This window comes from Barbus barbus (genome assembly GCF_936440315.1).
Source record: "Barbus barbus genome assembly, chromosome: 31".
Taxonomy (NCBI): Eukaryota; Metazoa; Chordata; class Actinopteri; order Cypriniformes; family Cyprinidae; genus Barbus; species Barbus barbus.
In genome coordinates, this window is record NC_136759.1 from 23,822,547 (window position 1) to 23,843,483 (window position 20,937).

General features: G+C 36.1%; 1 protein-coding gene across 5 annotated transcripts in view; it reads right to left on the bottom strand.

Moving 5' to 3' along the window:
* The window catches only part of mre11a (MRE11 homolog A, double strand break repair nuclease), a 126,351-nt gene that overhangs the window by 97,746 nt on the left and 7,668 nt on the right, over positions 1–20,937 (bottom strand). For all 5 annotated transcript variants that reach the window (XM_079388046.1, XM_079388048.1, XM_079388047.1 and 2 more), the window contains exon 3: positions 15,407–15,539. In XM_079388046.1, the coding sequence (XP_079244172.1) occupies positions 15,407–15,539 (133 nt within the window). The remainder of the gene's footprint in view (positions 1–15,406; positions 15,540–20,937) is intronic.

The window sequence follows — 20,937 nt, forward strand, 5'->3', positions numbered from 1 at the left end:
CAATGCATCTCATGCTGTGATAAATATCACTGCCCATTTTGCGAAACCTGGGTCTACAAACCAGTGGACTTGTACAGTGTCAAGAAACATGTGGAGGATCATCTGAAAACAGCTGTTCAGGAAGAAGGTGTGTAGTGTTTGAACATCCATAAACATTATTTTGTGAGTATATTTGCGTTTTCACACTTTTTTTAATATTTCAGATTTTATTATCATCAGGTGCAACTTAAAATGCAGAGATGTTTCTCATTTTCATTGCTGCTACTGTTCTGCCACTATTATACGAAAAGCACAATTTAACATTCATCTCACAAAATGCAAACAAAAGAAGCAAAAGATTCCGTCTCCACAAAGAACTGCAACACCCATGGTTCTGATTGGTAATACACCGCTGCCTTCAGTGTCTGCTCAGACAGCACCCTTACTTCAACCTCAGCCTTCACCAAGTGAACCACACATATCTGTGTCTCCCACACCCAGTACTCCATTGTATCAACCGAAAATATTTAAGGGACCACCACTTCCATCTCCTTTGAGTACTTTTACACCTCTGCCTTCAGCGTCTGCTCAGACAGCACCCTTACTTCAACCTCAGCCTTCACCAAGTGAACCACACACGTCTGTGTCTCCTAAACACCATGTCCGAACTGGATCAAAACAAATCAGGGAGAAATGTATTCACTGTGGAATTGAGGTTAATAAGAAAAACCTACGGCTCCACATTAAAAGAAAACATACAGATGTGAAACAAATGATCACATCTGAACGTCACTTTCTTAGTCAGTGCATCGACAGTGAGAATGGTATTTTTGCTGTTCAAAAATCTTTCTTTGGGCCATCACTGCCAATACATGTGCAGAAGAGAACATGGGGGGCAAACCACAGAATCATGTGTGAGGTAGACCAGTGTAACACAAACATAGAATTTGCATTTCGAAGTGGTTTGAAGGCATTCGAATGCGACCATATGAAATCCTTGGATTTCTGTCCTCGAAGCACTGATGACACTGTCACTCTACATGAAGAAACACTGACGGAGATGGTGCAACAAAAGTGGTTCGGGGAAGACCGAAAAAAGAAGTGCATTGAAAGGCAGCGGACAGCAAGTATTGTAGGTGTGCCCCTCTCAGTGGAGGTGACAATTTCTGGACCCTCATCCAAGAAACATATTTCAGTGTATGAACCCAAAACTTCATATTATAGCCGGCTTGGGAGAGTAATTGTTGTGTATGACTCCAAAAAAATCGCATGGAGTTGCCCATGCAACAAGACAAAACAGTCATGTGTGCATAAATCGATTGCTAAGTGGCATTTGTTTCAAACTCAAAAGTCGCTTTTTAGAAAAGTACGGACCACAGAAAGGACTGATCCCATCCCGAGTCCTCCGCACCAAACAGAAGATCTACAAGATCAACAGTACCCACCAAATGAGGCAGGCATAAAGAAAATGGTCCAATATTTATTGAAAGAGAAAAGACTTCCTGCAGACCTGCCAAAGGAACTGGTCAATGGACTTCGGCCTAAGTGTGAATTCCCACGCAGGCTAATTCCAGAGGAGACTTTCTGCTCACAATGCAAGGAAAATCATATGTTAAGCGAGCCGATCCTCATAACATCAAGAGCAAAGATTCTGACCTTCACAGGAGTTATTGAAGGTAAATAAAATCTCTTTTTTTTAATACAACAATATTCAGAAATGTTGAATGACTGCCGTTTGAAAAGCAAAACGCACTCTTTTAAGGTATTTCCACCTACTACAAAATCTGCAGCAACTGCAGAATGACATTCCGCTATCAAGAGTACACAGATGGAATTCATAATTTTAATGACCACCTGCTGATTTGTCTGCATTTATGCATGATTCTTCGCAATGCTATTCAGGTATGTTACCCATTATAGTACCCGGTATTGCTGCTTAAATCAATTATTAGAAATATTTTTTAATAATTATTTCTAAATAATATTTGAAAACTGAAATATTGCATTTGAATTCCTTGAACTTTGATTTAAATTTGCCACTGTAATGTTTGAATTGTTCTTGTAGAATCACACAGCAGTTAGCAGAGTCCTCAGCCTGCTTGAAGCCACTGAAAATACTCAGTTTCCTAGCCATGACACTGTGCTTCATGCATACATTCATTTTGAAGCACTGACAAATCATGATTACATGTACTCCTGCATAAATTGTGGTTATTACCCTAAAGTGGTAATCATGGACCTCCACAAAAAAGGAGTTTTTACTGTGCCTTGTAAGTTACTTCACTGAACAGTACCTAAAATTTAAAAGTTTATGCGTGTTTTTTTATATGAATTCCATTTGTTTTAGTCAGTGAAATAAAAACTCCCCCTGAAGACTTTGAGGGAAACACCAACATTGTGTCCTTCTGGGAGCAAGTGACACAAGAGATGGTTGGTCGGGGATTTCTGCGAAGTTGGTTTATTATTATTATTATTATTGTTATTGTTACTATGGTGGTGGTTTAATTGTTTTGTGTTATTAATAGTTATAGTACTGTTTTTGTTAACTTGTGTGCTTTACAATGTGTTTTGTTAATGCAAGGTGGCAAGAATAACCCCCTTGTAGTTCCCCCGAGTTATGATTTTTGGGCTCCGTGGATTGGTGTCAACACAAGGAAATCCGAAATGGTGTTAAACACAGAATTTGCGAAAATAAAAAAAAACAAGCCATGTGATATGGTGGATCTTGATATCACTGAAGAACGACTTGGAGATGAGCTCTTAAAGATGAAGGTGAGATCTTAGATAACATTTATTAATAAATTAGTCAATGCTTTTTATCATTGTCATAATGATGGTTTAGGTTGAAGCCATAAGGAAACTCTGCAAAGAGTGTGGTTTGGAGTCGAAAGGATCAAAAATGGACCTTGTTTTACGGTTAAGACAGGAGATGCAAAACCGCTCCTCGTATGATAAAGTGTTCCAGCAGATCTGGGGTGCTTCTGGTAAGATTTCTTTCCACTCTCCTCGGCATTTACTATGATGATTATAATGTAATAATTATTTTATATTGTTTTATTCATTACACTTGATAGCAACTACAGTTATATTTCTAAAAGTTAAAGCAATTTTCCTAGACTACTTAATGCTTATTTGTACATTCTACTAATTATTTCTTCCTTTTTTGTTAGGTGGATGGGCAGTAATTACTTGTCCCTGTGGAGTAGTGTACTCAATTAAATTTAACATTAGAGCAGAGTCTCCAAGAGACTTTACTGATTTGCTCTTGTCTTGGAAACACTTCCCAAATGTGTCAATATATGATTTTGCTAGAGGACTAGCAACACATGCCAATCTTCGGGAACCAGACACTTTACCCTTTAGCCCTCATGAAGGCAGACTTGCGGAGCCAACACCTGAAAATATTCAGCTGGCTAAAGAAAAGAAGTTGACCGTGAATTTGACTTGGTTAAAAGTTAAACAGCCGGAAAAGGATCCCACTTGCCATCCTCTAAGCGGTTCTTCTGAGCATTATGCTCTGTATGACCGCTTTCATGAATATAATACAAAAGACCCGAAAGATGGCCTCAGAAGAATCGACTTAGTCCCAGAGCTAAGTGGGTGGTTGAACACTCAAACTGCAGAACAACTGTTTGCTGGAATGCGGAAAAATAATTATTTTATGAACATGCTGACACCTTCAGCACACGTATTCTTAATGCGAAGCATAATCCACCACTACAACAAATCAAAAAATGAAAGTGTGAAAGAAAATCTCAGAAAACTAGTATCACCAAATGATCAGTTGACTTTGAATGGTAACGGTCAGATTGTTGTAGGTAAGATTAGTCTTATTACTATGTTTTTGGTTATTGTGAGAGCATTGCTAGATCTATAATGCTTCAAATTTTATTCCATCTAAAGGCACACCTTCAGAATCTGTTCAAATTGATGAGAGACCCTCAGGAGACAAAAAGCGAAAACATGACCAATGTACGCATTTAAATTTTTTAAAATATGTAATGTGATGTTAAACTGGATGTTGTTGTTTTTTTTTTTAATCAATTTATTTACACTTATGTACTCTTCAGTCCCTTCTGAGTCTTCCACGGTGGGTATTACTGCTCTACAGGATGTGCAACCGAACAAGGCATGCTGGAAACAGGCACCCAGTACAGTCCAGCTGAATCAGGTAAGGTGTATTTTTATTATTTTTTTTATTCTTTTAAGACTAACAAAAAATACATTGTAGAACTTTGCTGTTATTTTCATAGCTAAACCATGCCTTAATGGAGACGGGACCAGCCAATGAATTTTTGGCGTCTGTTGGAACTACAGTCCTCACCAGGATGGATTTCCTTACTTTAGGACACCAACGTGATGTAGAAGCAACAGTGAGATGCAGCAAAAATAATATATTTTTACCCTTTAACCCATGCAGTACAGTATAGTAGTATGTGCCCTTTTATGTCTTTAAATTTTCACAGATTGTAAATGCATTTCTTTGAATGTTAACAGATTTTGAATGCCTGTCTTTGTGCTGTGAAGGATATTGCTGACCTTCGGGTAATGCAAAGAATTCCCTTGATCAAATATTCTGTATGCACGATGTGTGGAATGTGGTTCCTTATTTAATTGTTGCACTTTTACTTAACAGGGCATAAAGGTCCATGTCTTTAATTCATATTTGACAGTGACTTGGTTGCCACCCTTGTGCGCAGACCCAATGTGCAATGTTCCTGTGAGTATCATTGTTTAACTGAGGCAGTATGAAGCCATTTTAAAAATATTTATATTCTAAATAACATCTATTTATAAATGTCTAAATTTATTTCATATTTACGTTTTTTTTTTTTAGGAAAATCTAGCAAGTCATGACATAATTCTACTGCCCTCTTGGTCAGAAAATCATTGGAAGATCTGTGTAGGTCTCAAAATAATTATCTTTTAATGATCAAATAATCAGGAAATGTTTAAATGTTCTGCTTGGGTATTTCATACCTTACAAATGTAAAGGAAAGTGCTAGCACTTGACAGTTGATGTCAAAGTTACATTGTTTTAGATCATGAAGCCAAAAAATAGAGAGATCTATTGGCTTGATTCCCTCTCCGGACGTGGCTTCAGTGATTGCCGTTTCATGAACAGTTACAGGTCTCACGAGTGAAATGTTCAAAGTTCATGAGTTCGGGGTTATGGTAGTTCTGTTTTAAACCATATATCCCCATTTTTGTTTGCTTTTTTATTTTTATTGTTAACTTAATGGATTAATTCAGATTTGGCTGTCTTTTTTCGTGTGTTTTTAAAATGTATTGTATACTTCTGCTAACTTACCCTTTTAAATTACTTACACTTATTTGATATTATTTGATATTACACTTAACAGGCAACTAGCAAAACGTGTCTTTCCTGGGCCATGGAGGGAGTACTGCTGTGATGACATTACAGTAAGCGCCAACTATACTAAGGCCTACCAGCTTTTGATGTTTGAATTTCTTTATATATATAAATTATGTATGTGTGTTTTGTTTTTTTCTTGTTGTATTTTTCAGGGCATTCCCAGACAACACAATTCAAATAACTGTGGAGTGTTTGTGTTGATGGTAAGACATGCAATGTTGTAATCGAAGTCACACCAGAAAGTATTATAAATATCCTACATCTGAAAGATTTTGCATTTGATGTTTTGTTTATTGGTATTAATAAATAGAAAAGAAACATTATGGTATATGATTGTACATTGTCTGCTAAAATGTGCTTTAATTTGTATTGTAGTATGCACTCTACATTGTATTTGAGGGGCATTTTGATTTCAACGAAGTAAGTCTTAAATTCCAAAGTCTTTTATTTAGAAATTCTTAGTTATCATTAGCTTATCATTAGCTCATCTGTGCTCTGTTTTACAGTATGACATGCCAACAATTAGAAGATGGTGGTGTATGCTTCTGCTGAGTAATTATCCATTGAAGTAAGTTAGATCAATTTGTACTGTATGAGAAATGTTGCCAATTTATATGTAAACATAAATTTAACAATTTAAATTAAATAGTACAAAGTGTTTTTATGATGGCCAATATTGCTTCCACATGTCATGTTGTTTTATGATATATGTTGTTTTGAGATAATTGTCATTTTAACGACAACTTTGTTATTACGAGAAAAGATGTTTATACAACATAACGTTTTAACTATAAAGTGCAAATAATTTCATTACGTATATCAGTCTAAATCTGTGAGTTTCAGTGCTTCTTCTGGGGATGTCATTAAGATCAAACTGTCTTCATAAGCTCTTTATATTTTAAATATTTGAAGGTCAGACGTGGAACGAAAACAACTCAGGAAAAAGAGGAGACTAGAAAGAGCAGGTATGAGTTCTACTTTAATTCTTGTACAGCACAGTTAACAGGGTTTTGACATTGATGCTACTCTTATTACTCTCCAATTTAGAGGCAATGGAAGCCCCCCCACCTGTTGATTACTTGACCAAGGTAAGCACAGTATAAAATCCTGTCAATCTCTCAGTTTCCTTTTTTAATATGTTTTTTAATATGTTTTTAATATGTCCATTTTAGACTGACTGTTGGTTATTTTGGACAGATGCCACTGGAGATCCTCTGGCAGATCCTGTTGAGAGTAGTCTCAGACGATGGAGACATGGCCTTTTTTAGACTTTCTCTCACATGCAAGCTTTTTAGGGACATTGTCAGTGAGACGAAATTTAGAGAAGAGGCCCACTTCATGTGGCTGGACAGTAAGTTCTTTAACTCTAACATGTAGTGAGTACTGTAAAAAGTATTTGAGTGTCTGTCTGTCTGTCTTTTCTCGTCTGTCTGTTTGTCTGTCTGTCTCCTCTCATCTATGTCTTTTTTTTTTATTTAATTTTTTTATGATAGACTGTATTGCCCTCAACTGTAAAACTTTCAAATTGAAAAAAAATCTTCAAACTTTTATGCTATGCTTTCTCAAGCCAAGCTAACATAAATTTTGACTTGACAAACTTTTTTTAATTTAGTTTATTGTTATTGTTGTTTATGAATTAAATCTCTTTGGTAATTTACAGACAAAGCAAATAACACTCTTTTCCTAACACCATCCTATAATACATTTGAAAATCTTTTCCTTGTATGACTCTTTTGACTTAATTCAAAATGATTTAATATTGTTTAAATATTGTTTGTTCTTTTATGTAAATTAGGTGTCGTGAACTGGAGTGCATTTTCTGCACAATACAGAGAGAAGTTCCGGGTGCCGTATTCACTGACCCAGTGCCTACGGTGCCGTGAAGTATTTAAAGACTGCCCACCTGGGTATGTTGGCAATGGCAGAAGGGGAGTCCTGCGTGGGTTTTATTCCTTCAAAGATTTTGAGGGCTACTGCTCAGTTGATTGTTTTATCAGTGATGGAGGTGAATTTCAGAACGAGTAGATGTAATATTTTTGTTGTTGTTGTTTTCTCTCGTTCTCATGTGTCATGTTTACAGTTTTAATTGTTATATATAAAAATATATATGTATATACAATTATATTTTGTTTTGTTCTTTGCAATAAAAAAAGATCACTGTTATCAGTTTGGTTTTTTGGAGGCACCATGCATAAAATGGGATGTAGACACTGAAAATATACTGTATGTAGTCAATTTAACTTAATACTACTTTATTGGCTTAAATATTCCACAGGCAGAATTGCCAAAGCAACAGAAAAATGTCCATAATTATACTAAATAAACAAGAATCATGACAGAGGAAAGGTTAAAATAAGAAACATATAATGTGCAGAGTAATGTTACAATATACACAATGTTACATACCTTGTATATAATACTACACAAATTACAGAATAAACTCTGTAATTCCATATAATTTTACCTCAGACATGGTTAAAATCATGGATTTGTGCTGTACTACATATTACTGTTTTTCCCCTTCTTTTTTTCACCTTAGCTTTTTTTAATACTTTTACATTTTATAAGAGTATTATGTTAAGTATGCGCATGCGTTTTAATGACGCGTTACGTCACACACGACGCGAAAACGCCTAACGTCACCACGCAATGCAAATTACATAGGCATACCATACGTCACACTGCGCATGCGCGGTAAACACTTACGTGACGTAGGTACCTGACGTCACCGCGCTACAGTCTGCAGCGAGGAGTACTTGTCACAGTCGGTGTTATGTTCTGATTCGCCTGTTTTTCAGTGGTCTTTTTTAATCACGAGATTTACATATGAAGGAGGAAACTATGGTGTTTGAGGCTCACTGTATGTAATTTCCATGTACAGAACTGTTATTATTTAAATATGCCAGGGTAAAGACAGTTTTTCATTCTATGGCACCTTTAAATAAAGATAAAGTGAAACTACAGAAGTTATTGATTTCCTCTTTTTAATTTTGTTCTTTGATTAACAGGTATCACAGCAGCTGTTTCTTGGGTTATTTTGGCTGCTACTTTAAAGGGGTCATCAGATTCCCATTTTACACAAGGTGATATGATTCTTTAGGGTCTTAATAAAAAGTCTCTATCATACTTTGGTTAAAATTTCTCAATGGTAGTGTAAAAACACCTTTCAAACCTGTCAACATCAGCTCTGTTTTCAGCACGCTGTTCTAGTCCATGTTGCTTTAAATGCTAGTAAGCTCTGCTGACTCCGCCCCTCTCTTCTGTGGAGTGACGAGCAGACTATAGGTATGTACACATGTACATGTACTGTCAGGTGTGTGGGGAAAGAGTTAACGATCCCTTTAACAGGACGCAGTTCAGAGTACGGATAGTTTTCGCTAGCATTACGCTGCTGTAGTTGTCGTTGCTGAGTGCGTTCATATACAAGTGAGTAATTGTGTTTATGCTATTCATTATCTTTAAATAGCTTTATTTTGAATGCATAAGTTTGTGTTATTGTTAGTTACTAATTATAATCATGTAAGTGCACCACATACACATATTACGTATTGCATCATCCATATATGGTGCCAGTAAATACATATATATGCATAAATAATTTACTGTATAAGTGAGATTGTTTGTGGTATTTAAGCCATATTTATTGATTCTTCCGATCTCATGTGTCAGAGAATGTGATGCCATTTTCACGAGTGTTAATCTTGTCAATATATGTCTGAATCGATCCCTAAAGTACATAGTACATAAAGTACATAGTCCTGCTGGAAAAGGAAATCAGCATCTCCATAAAGCTTGTCAGCAGATGGAAGCATAAAGTGCTCCAAAATCTCTTGGTAGACGGCTGCATTGACTTTGGACTTGATAAAACACAATGGACCAACACCCCAAATCATTAGCTTGGATTCTTCCTCCAGAACTTGATTTCCAAATGAAATGCAAAATTTACTTTTATCAGAAAAGAGAACTTTGGACCACTGAGCAACACTCCAGTTCTTTTTTCTCCTTAGCTCAGGTAAGATGCTTCTGACGTTGTTTCTGTTTCAGAAGTGGCTTGGTAGCCCTTTTCCTGAAGATGTCTGAGCATGGTCTGGATTTTTGACTTTCATGAGCTGTAAGCTCTTATCATCGAGAAAAAAAAAAAAAAAAAAAAAAAAAAAAAAAAAAAAAACTTTTGAAATGTTTTACTTTACATATAATGAATCTAGAATATATAAAAGTTTCACTTTTTAAAATAAGTTACAAAAAAAAAACGTTTTCACAATATTCAAATGTTTTGACATGCACCTGTATATATTAGTGCTGGGCAACTTTAATGTTTAATGTTTTATGCCTTCATTTGAAAACCAGATACAGAATTTCTGAGGAAAAAGAAAACATTTCATAAGGCTATTTTAAGAATAAATTTGAATCTAATGAATAAGTACTAGTATCTAATGAATAAGTACTAGTTTCTATTGAATAAGTACTAGTAGCTAATGAATAAGTACTAGTATCTAATGAATAAGTAATAGTATCTATTGAATAAGTACTAGTACCTAAAGAATAAGCACTAGTATCAAAAGAATAGGCACTAGTACCTAAAGAAAAAGCACTAGTAGCTAATGAATAAGTACTAGTACTTAATGGAATAGATACTAGTATCTAAAAAATAAGTACTAGTAGCATGAAAATAGATACTAGTCGGTTGAAATGATTAAATGTTAAAACGGCTTGCCATAAGCGGACTCATTATATTGGTCTCATGTATAACATTAGATTACTACATGCAATGCGACGTTTCTTCCCAAATAAGTTTTCACGGTTATCAAAAGCTAACTTGGAATTACATCGGCAGCAAATGTAGGCTATTATTTCACCCCACGAAACCCAAATGAATGAAAATGAACATTTCACTATGGCATGTTGAGGGTTAACGTTAGGCATGGTCAGGAGGAGTGATGAATCTGCTCGGTTTCAGATTCGAACTGAACACAGCCTCAGTTAGCTAGTGACTACAGAGATGATCACAAGCATGCTAATAAGTAACATGGTACTGTTAACAAAGTTTTTCACCTCTCTCCCAGTCAGGCCCGGATTGGCTAATCGGGAGCACCGGGAGGATTCCCGGTGGGCCGGTCTGTTATTTTGGCTGCGAGGGCCACGGTGTTGTCATGCCACTGGGTTGATATGGATGCTGTCCCTAGAGTGCCTGCACTCATAGCAGCCCCACTCTTTTTATCTATTATTTTCATTCAGCCCTTATTATTATTTTCACCAGACCATATAAATAACAAATTCTAAATTGATATTTAATAATTCTTTTTGCTCAAATCATTGTTTTGTGAAGTAGCCGTTTGGGAAGGCTTTAAGACCAAGCGGAATCCTCTGCCGGCTGCTCCTGCTTCACAGCGTGCGGGACTCACGCTAACGGCAACCTGGTGCAGGTTGTGTTTTGACTCTGTCAAATCAGTTTTGGCCAATGCAAGCAACTTATTGATCATGAGACCAACATTTAGCAAGGCAGGAAAGCATTCAATCTACCTGAGGGAAGACATCTTTCATTGTAATACTGTTAAACAGAGAGAGTGTGAGAGAGAGAGAGAGAGAGAGAGAGAGAGAGAAAAAATACATTAAAAAATAAAAATAAATAAACTTCTAGTAGCCTATTCTTAAACTTGGACCTCATTATTAAAGTACAAATCCAAGCACCAGAAGCACCACACTCTCTAAGTTTTCTTTAATTGAAAAATATGCATTTTTATTCATTCAAAGGATATAGTTGCAATAATATTTTAGTTCAAAACTTTAAGTGCCATTGTTTTAAAAAATAATGCTTTATTGACTGACGTTTCATTGACCTTCAGTTGTTATGCTTTCAAATTTCATGCCATTTGTATGCATGTAATTTCACAGTATTTTCACCTCCTAAATTACTACATGGTTCTATAATGGTACAATTTACACAGGTCAATGACATTTTTTGTATAACATTAAAATTCTTTTTAGAATAATTGTGATTATTACTTATTTTTAACTTCAGGCAAACAGCCTACATTATGGTAAAGTACAAATATTTGGAGCATCCCTTATTCTGCTCCTTATTTTCTTAAAGAATAAACACTTATTTTCTTAAAGAATACAAGAATAAACACTATTTTCTCAAAGAATAAAAGATAAAGAATCACAATTGTCCCTTATTTTCCATTTCTGAAGTTAATTGGCAACCCTAATGATGACATAATTATCTGTTGACTTCCCTGACAGCTGCACCTTGCTCAAAAAAAAAAAAAAAGTTAGTTGTTGGAGATATGCGAGCAAAAAATAATAGATAAAAAATGGATAATAGAAAGCACAAAGGAGGCGCTGAAAAGGCCAGAACAAAAAAATAAATAAAAAAAGTGGGCCGGTCTAAGGCTTGAAACTCCAGGGCTAAAAATTAGTCCCACTCCGGCCCTGCTCCCAGTCCCACTCCCAGCCATGGACGCGGTTCTTGCAGCTCTAGACGGGACCGCCATGTGGCCAGACAGCCGTGCATCCTGTTTGCGTATCCTCTGCGCTTTCGTCATTGGCGGAGCAGTCGGTCAATCCCACCTTTCCAGTAAATATGACTTGTGATTGGACTGTACGTCAGCAGACAGCAAAGCATTGGCCAAGAGCAGAAGGCCCTCCCTCCAGGCTTTTTTTGTTTAAGTTGCAAGGTTGCGAAGCTTCATTTTCGCTCAGTCTGAGTTTCAGAGTTTCAGAGCAGAGCTGCGTGACAACGCTGCCACAAATCACGTGAGTCGCAAGCTCGCAACTGTGTGGGCGTATCTCCGCAAAGTGGGTGTTGTAAACTCAGCTCTGAAAAAATAGTCTGCAATAGGAGTGCAAATGTAATGTAATGTAATAAGTTTCGCCCTTTCGAACCTCAGTTTTCAGAGTTTCAAAACTTTTTTTCACCTATTCGCACACCAGTTTTCAGATCACCATTTACAAGGTTTCAAATCTGGAAAACAAACTATTCACTGGGAGAACAGTGACAAATTCGAAACTCTGAAAAAAATATTGCACAACACCGTAAAAAAGAGTGTTGTACTTCTGAAGAAGGAAAACTCAAAAACAAAATTATGTTTGCAGAGATTTTATATTATTTATCTCTTTGCAACCCTGCAAACCTCTGTTTTCAGAGTTTCACAACTTTTTTTCACACATTCGCACACCAGTTTCCAGATCACCATTTACAAGGTTTCAAACCTGGAAAACAAACTAATACAGTGGGAGAACACTGACAAATTTGAAACTCTGAAAAATTGTTTGCGCAACATCGTAAATTTTTTTTGCAGTTCTGAAGAAGGAAATCTCAAAAACAACAATGTTTGCAGAGATATTTTAATTTTTTTTTTACATTTTGCAAGCTTGCAAAACTTATTTTTCGATCTTGCAAAATTTTTTTTTGTAAGATTTTGAGTGTTCGAACACAGTTTCAACCTTTCAGAACTTTATTTTCAGTTTTGAATCATGGCAGGATATTAATCCCATACTTATGAAAGTGGATAAAGATTTTAAATTTCTTGAAGTCTTTAACAACCTAGAATAAATGAATAGAAATGATGATTCTGTTTGAGCTATGCATTTTAAAACGAACACGCACTAGTGTAAACTCAAAACTATTTGAGCTTTATTAAAATTATTTGCACTGATTTATTGTGTTGGCTGTATTTTGTTCCTTTGTGCAGTGGCTCAGGAGATGGGTATTTGAGTCTGTATGCATGTCAACAAGCTGAAAAAAAAAAAAAACAACTAAGTTTTTTGAGATAATATAATATTGCTAAAACTGATTTCCTAAAATTGGTATAGAAAAAAGTATCGTTCAGGAACCGATATCGAACTCAAGGTATCGCTATCGAAAATTTTTGAACAATACCCAGCTACCTGGCAGATTATATTGACTTTTGAGATTCTGGAAGGATTTTAAACCACTATCATCATAGATATCTCCCAGAGTGTTTATTTTATTATGAGTCCATTGCTGACATTAAAATGGAGTACTGCCTGACAAAAGATTATTATTGTGGAAAATAGGCAAATGCCTATGTCATATTGTAACTAGTTGTGAACGTCTTTCAACATCCCTCCATGTGGAGAGGAGGTGGGTTACAATGGGACCAAACCGAGATTTACACTGCCTAAGCGGAACCCTCGAAAAAACAAGATGCTTCAATTTATACGGATACACAATAGATTCCTCAATTGCTCTCCAAGACACAATTTTCAAAATCTAAGGATACGTTGGCTAGAATACTATTCAAATTTTTTGAGACTATGTCCTGCAGGGAAGGAAAAACATCTATCCCCAAGTATTTAAAGTTTTGAACCAATGGAATACAGTTGTGGTCAGAATTATTGGAACCCTTGGTAAATATGATCAAAGAAGACTGTGAAAATTAACCTGCTTTGTTAATCCTTTTGATCTTTTATTTAAAAAAAAAAATCACAAAAAGCTAACCTTTCATTGGATAATAAGAATTTAAAATGGGGGGAAATATCATTATGAAATAAATGTTTTTCTCAAACACACGTTGGACACAATTATTGGCACCCCTAGAAATTCTTAAGAGTAAAATATCTCTGAAGTATACTCCCATTCATATTCACAATTTTGAGCACTCTAGGGTGATTATGAACATGAAATTATCCAGCCATGGCTTCCTGTTTCACAGAAATATAAATAGGAGGGAAAACAAAGCCCAAATTCCCTTAATCATCCATCACAATGAGAAAAAAACAAAGAATATATTTCTGATGTGCAGCAAAAGATAATTGAGCTTCACAAATTAGTGAAGTGGCTTTAAGAAAAGAGCTAGAGCAGTGAAAATCCCCATTTCCACCATCAGGGCAATAATTAAGAATTTCCAATCAACAGAAAATGTAATGAAACTGCCTGGAAGAGGACGTGTGTCTATATCGTCCTAATGCACGGTGAGAAGGAGAGTTTGAGTGGCTAAAGACTCTTCAAGGATCACAGCTGGAGAATTGCAGAAAATAGTTGAGTCTCGGGGTCAGAAAACCTTAAAAAAACAGCCCCTACATCACCACATGTTGTTTGGGAGGATTTCAAGAATAATTCTCCTAGCTCATCCAAAAACAAACTCCAGCATATTCAGTTATCAGACAGGACTGGCACTTCAAATGGGACTGGCTTCTATGGTCAGATGAAACTAAAAAATGAGCTTTTTAGCAGCAAACACTCAAGATGGGTTTGGTGAACACAGGGATAAAAAGTACCCCATGTGTACAATGAAATATACTGCTGTATTTGTGATGTTGTGGGCCTATATTTCTGCTGGAGGTCCTGGACATCTTGTTCAGACACATGGCATCATGGATTCTATCAAATACCAACAGATAAAAAATCAATAAGTGACTGATTCTATTAGAAATCTTATAATGGGCCATGTTTGGATCTTCCAACCGTACAATAATCCAAACACAAACCTCAAAAACAACACAAAAATGGGTCACTGAGCACAAAACCAAGCTTCTGCTGGCCATTCCAGTCCTCTGACCTGAACCCTGTAGAAAATGAGTGAGGTGAACTGAAGAGAAGAAGCACCGTCATGGAGCTGTGAATCTAAAGGATCTGGAGTGATTCTGGATGAAGGAATGGTCTCTGATCTCTTGTCAGGTGTTCTCTAACCTCATCAGGCATTATAGGAGAAGATTTAGAGCTGTTAAACTGACAAATGGAGGTTTCAAAAAGTATTGAATAAAAAGGTGCCGTTAATTGTGACCAATGTGTATCAGAGAAAAACATTTATTTCATAATGATATTTCCCCCCATTTTAAATTCTTATTATCCAATGAAAGGTTAGCTTTTTGTGATTTTTTTAAATAAAAGATCAAAAGGATTAACAAAGCAGGTTAATTTTCACAGTCTTCTTTGATCATATTTACCAAGGGTTCCAATAATTCTGACCACAACTGTAGATATAGAAAGGGACATGGAATAAATTTTAGAATTAAGGGGAAATTGACATGACTTCAAATCGACACAAAGTCACAAAAAATATGTCCACATTATTTCATTCCCACCTCATTTTGCACAGCTTGTTTCATGATCTCGTCAAAGGTTATGAATGTGTCGTTTCCTCTTATGGCATCCTTCTCTAGATAACCGAGGTGAATGTCAGTAGCAATGAGGATCTTGAATGTGTCCTCGTCGTCCCTATAAAAAAAATTTAAATGTTAGCAAATAACAGTTAAAAGGGACTAGTAAATGAATGTTAGAGTAGCTGTAAATGACAGCTACAAGTGTAGGTAAAAAACAAACTGCAATCATCAAAGCTTAAATTTCAGACCGTAGTTTTGAGCTGTCATGTGAACAAAGTCAGCTGAACATAAGTGTTACAATCACTTTCTGATCAACCACTTTATTCATAGCGTTTTGCTCTATTAAACTACAGTTGAGGTTTACATACACCTTGCACAATCTGCAAAATGTTAATTTTATCAAAATAAGAGGGACCATACAAAAAGCTTGTTATTTTTTATTTAGTACTGACCTGAATAAGATTTCATATAAAAGACATTTACATATAGCCCACAAGCAAAAATAACAGTTGAATTTATAAAAATGATCCCGTTCAAAAGGTTACATATGCTTGATTCTTACAGTTTTTCACATTTGCTAAGACACTAAACCCTGAACCAAATTCTCAATAGCCTAAACCAATTTGTCAAATAAATCACTATCTGCAAAACCAGTTTAGGCAATTTAGACACTGTTTGCAGATCTCATGCACACTTTTTGCAAAACACTAAACACATTTTCATTCACTAAGACACAATTTGCACTGTGATGAACTTGTGATGCAAAACCATTAACACAAGAAAGCAAAAGTTAACCACAACTGCAACACAACTGTCATCGTTTACACCCAATAATTCAAAAGATGGCCCAGGTGCATCCATCAATCTGAAGGAAGAGGAGGATGAGGAAGAGCAAGACCAAGAACAGTCATTTCAGATGAAATCAGAGCTACTGTGATAGAACATGTTCTTGTGCATGGAATGATAAAGGCAGCACAAAGTTCAACCTAATTTAAAGTTCAAAAGAACAGCAATAGAAGAGTGAAATAGGAGAGTTTTCGATTTCAGCCCCTAATGATTATGAAAATATAATAATCGAATTAAATGATTATTGCACCACATTCCGCTCCTTTCCAGCAGTGCTCTTTCGTTCCTCCATAAAAGCCCAATTTCACGTGCTAATCAGTAAAGCCATGTAACGGGACTTTTGCAAAATGGGAAGTGCTTGATTTAATAAAGTGTATTAGATTTATTCATGTTTTTAAAAGCGTGAAAGAGAAGCGTGAAAGTGCTGCTCCTCAGGAGGATGTCTGTGATGCGCTGAAAGACTGAACACAACACAGACATGTAAAGTCATCGGCTCCAGTCGGACTCGGGCAGAGTATAATGGTAAGCTGTGGGCCAATTGGGCCAGGCTAGGCCTAGATTTCGACCCGATTTCTGCGTTTGGAAACAAGTGTTGTGAATCAGGGGTTGTTGTCGAACTAAATGGCAAAATTCTTAAGCAGTACTGTGTTGTCTAATTCATTGTTTTTTTTTTTTACATTTTATGGATTCCCCCAATCTCAAGCATGCCGAAATACGAAACCAAATTTAAAATATGGTTTATTATTTAAACACGTTTTAATTAACACAAAGGAATCATGATGCATTCGGAAAATCTCAGAATCGATCCACGAATCTATTCTGCATAGGTTTTTCGTCCCAGCTCTATAGTCTTTATCTGTAGATACTACTTGACCTTTGACTATGCTCACATTATATAACAAAAAAAAAAAAGATGAAGAAATTCTAATAATTAATCCAGGTTAGGCAAATCTTGGTTTACTGATTTGAATGCAATGTGTGGCGAAAGCAACCACTTTTCCCTATTAGGTGTGGGATTCAATTAAAACATGTTACAATATTGTGTGTTTGAACTCTTGGTAGCTTCAGAAGCTGTTAAAATGAACAAAATCCCTTCTTACAAATATCCCTGAAACGGATTCAAATATAGAATTTTTTTAATAGACTACTGAGAGAAAGGTAATGTGCTTGACCATTACGGGGCATTTTTATCACTCCAACAGGTATTATCTTTGCATATAGTTTTGACAAAGGGAAACAAGATACATTCCTAGTTTCAACATTACTTATTCTTCATTCTTCTTTAAATACATTAAAGGTGCCATAGAATGCATTGATACAGTATTTTAAATTGTTCTCTGATATCTACACAGAAGGTATGTGGCTTAAGTAAGGGCAAAAAATCTCCAGAAACGATTTTACATGTCCATTTACAACCCTAGGATTTCTCCCTAGAATGAAACGGTCTGTTATTGGCTTATTTGGCAGGGTCATGAATAATAATGAGCTCTGCTCTGATTGGCTGTTTCACAGTGCTGCTCAATGTTGAGCTCTGCTCTGATTGGCTGTTTCACAGTACGGCTCATCAGCAAGAAGGAAGCACAGGGAGGAAAATATATATTTAAATACTTTCTCTCGCAGTTATATCGTCGGGTAATTATACTGTATATAAAACGCGGGCATCAGGGAGCCGTTATTAATATGAGAGGCATTGAAACTGCTTTTGAACGATCCATCGATCGCGTTATAGTTTCACTTTCAAGACACGCGATCACACAAACTATGTTTACATTATGGAGCAACAGTACTTACCACACATTTCACAAGATCAGATGCTTGTCAGTGGTGCTCAGGATCTGTAAGTCATTCGCCATCATCCTCATCTCTCCTTACTGAGAGTGAAATCTTATGTACTGTAACAGGCTACCGCTAGCAAGGAGCTAACCATGTCCCTTTAGTGGCTCGCATTATTTGCTTTCTGTGCCTTTCTGAATACAGACACCAACCCATCCCTGCACTTCACACCCCCTGCACGGCCTGGAACATAAAATTTATTTTGTTATTTTCGCTGTTGTCCGCACTTGTTTATTTACAATACATGCAGAGCTTCTGATGGTTGGCCGGCTTAGAACAAGGGCGGGTTTATGCAAATGTTGGGGGCGTAGTGATCCCGACTGTTGCGTCACAGTCGGTGTTATGTTCTGATTCGCCTGTTTTTCAGTGGTCTTTTTTAATCACGAGATTTACATATGAAGGAGAAAACTATGGTGTTTGAGGCTCACTGTATGTCATTTCCATGTACAGAACTGTTATTATTTAAATATACCAGGGTAAAGACAGTTTTTCATTCTATGGCACCTTTAAGTATCTTAATACGGAGTATTACATTAAGTATTAGAATTTACTCCTGGAGCCATATTGAACTTCTATATCTCAGGAACTGAACCATATGGGGCCTTAAAAATGAAGAAACCAAAAGGAACATTTGTTATGACCCAATATCTAAAAGGGCATTAAGATATATTTAATACTTCTTGAGTTACAGGTAGGAATGGGGAGTCGACTCCTCGACTCTGAATAGCTCTAGAGTCTGAGTCGACTCCAGCACTGGTATCGACTCTCATTGTACATCGACTCCGAAATCGCTGATGTCTTCACTGATTCTCAAATCTGCCTGGTAGTTGAGTGCAGTATATCAGCAAAGAGTAAGCGAAATTAAGCGTTTTTCAGTAAGTAACCGTTTGCAGTGTAGAAACGGCACAGGCTCATTGTGCTGTCACGTTTGTAGTGAGCTATGAACTGCAGCAGTTTACCACCATTATTTTGATTTCACATCTGAACGTTACTAAAAATTATAAAAAAAAATTGAGCAGTGATTATCTTTTTACACAGTAATACAATCGTTGAAAGACATACTCGCGTTGAAGCGCAGGATATTAAAATTATTTCTGTATAGATTTATATGTTAAGATGCTTAAACAAGTGGCAAAACATGTAAACAGCCTGCACTTTTATGTTAAAAGGTAGTAGGTTATAACAAACGTTTTAAATTAAAACATACCATTGACAGAAACGGCTGTCTTGTGCCTTTTTTTTTTTTTTTTTTTTGCATCTTTATTACGATCCTGCTGGTCATAAAGAACTTTGTTTTTCTATGTCCAGGAGTGCCATAGGCTATATTAGGGATGTAACGATTACTGGTTTGACGATAAATCACGATAAAATTCCCCACAGTTAGTATTACAGTTTCATATTTTAATTATCATTAAAACCGTATTCGAATACCACGATATGAACAACTCACGATAAATAAATCCTGTCCAGCAGACTTCTGGTTATACGTAAACTTAGGTTCTTTTCAGTGAAACCATATTTTTTGCTTCTTTTGTATCGCAGTATCATTGAATCCAGTATCCTATATTGTGCCACTTGCTACTTTACGATGCTCTCTTGTACAAACAGAAATAAACTTTATAGAATCACTAATACCTCTTCAAAAATAATTGGTCTTTCTACCCCTAATTTTTCAGTTCTTATTGATACTGCCATCATTCGCAGGGCAAAAACTATAATAAGTAACCCATAGTCATCCTCTAAATTCATGTTTTACTCTTCTTCCATCAGGTCGTAGATACAAACAGTTACCCCCGAAAAAGCATGTTTGGGGAAAAATTTTGTACCCTCTGCTATTAGAATGTTAAATTCACAGAAACTGGGGAGTGTGTAATTTAAAAGTTATATTGTTTTGTTGGTGCTACTACCTTCTGAAAATATACGTGTAGGACCGCTGATGTACATCTGGTGCAGTTTGTGTATCATGTGCACTGACTCTGTATATTTGTATTTGGTGGAAATATGTGTGCATCACTTATGTGTGTATTGTGTACTACAGCTCGGGTACAGTCTGTGGAAACAAGTTTCCTCTTTTTTGGGGACAATAAAGAATGAATCTGAATCCAGCATAAAGCACAGTTTTAAGTAACAGTCTCACATGCGCACAGCACGCAGAATAGTTTCGTTTTGAGTGAAAATAGGGCGGAAAAGCTGGGAGGTTTTAAAAGAGTGCTAAGGGAATTATACAAATGAATATATGAATGAATTATTTATTTATTTAGTCATTCAGTAGACGCTTTTATCCAAACCAAATTACTTATATGAATGTACCTGTGAAAGTTCTGACTGTCTTCAGAAACGATTCGATGGCATTTTGTTTTTATCTTCGCTCCATGTACTGGAAGTGTTCTTAAATCGCAATACTGCTTACAGTTTACGGGAATCAGCTGTACTTTAGCTTTTTCATATAAAGTGCCACCTGCTGTCAGTGAGTGGATTTACAGAGACTTCCATTTACCTTCAGCCTGTGTGCAGTTTCTGTCTGGCCAAAAACGGACCAAATTTGCATGCCCTGCTGTAAATTTTGAAAAACAAGCTTATGTGGATTCTGTACATTTAAACAATTCAGATAAGCTATCTAGAATTATTTATGAAGCAGATAAGCATCAGGCAGATTTGTAAGCCTCTTTCAAAAATCTTTTTAACAGCTGGTATGTAGTTACCACCTTTGGATATCATGTGGTATGACCTCAAAAAACAATGAATAATAATTTATTTCTGCAATAATTTATTTTCATTATAAATTTCATAGTGACCTTTCGTAGGAAGCTAGCTTGGTTTAGGTGACCAATTCT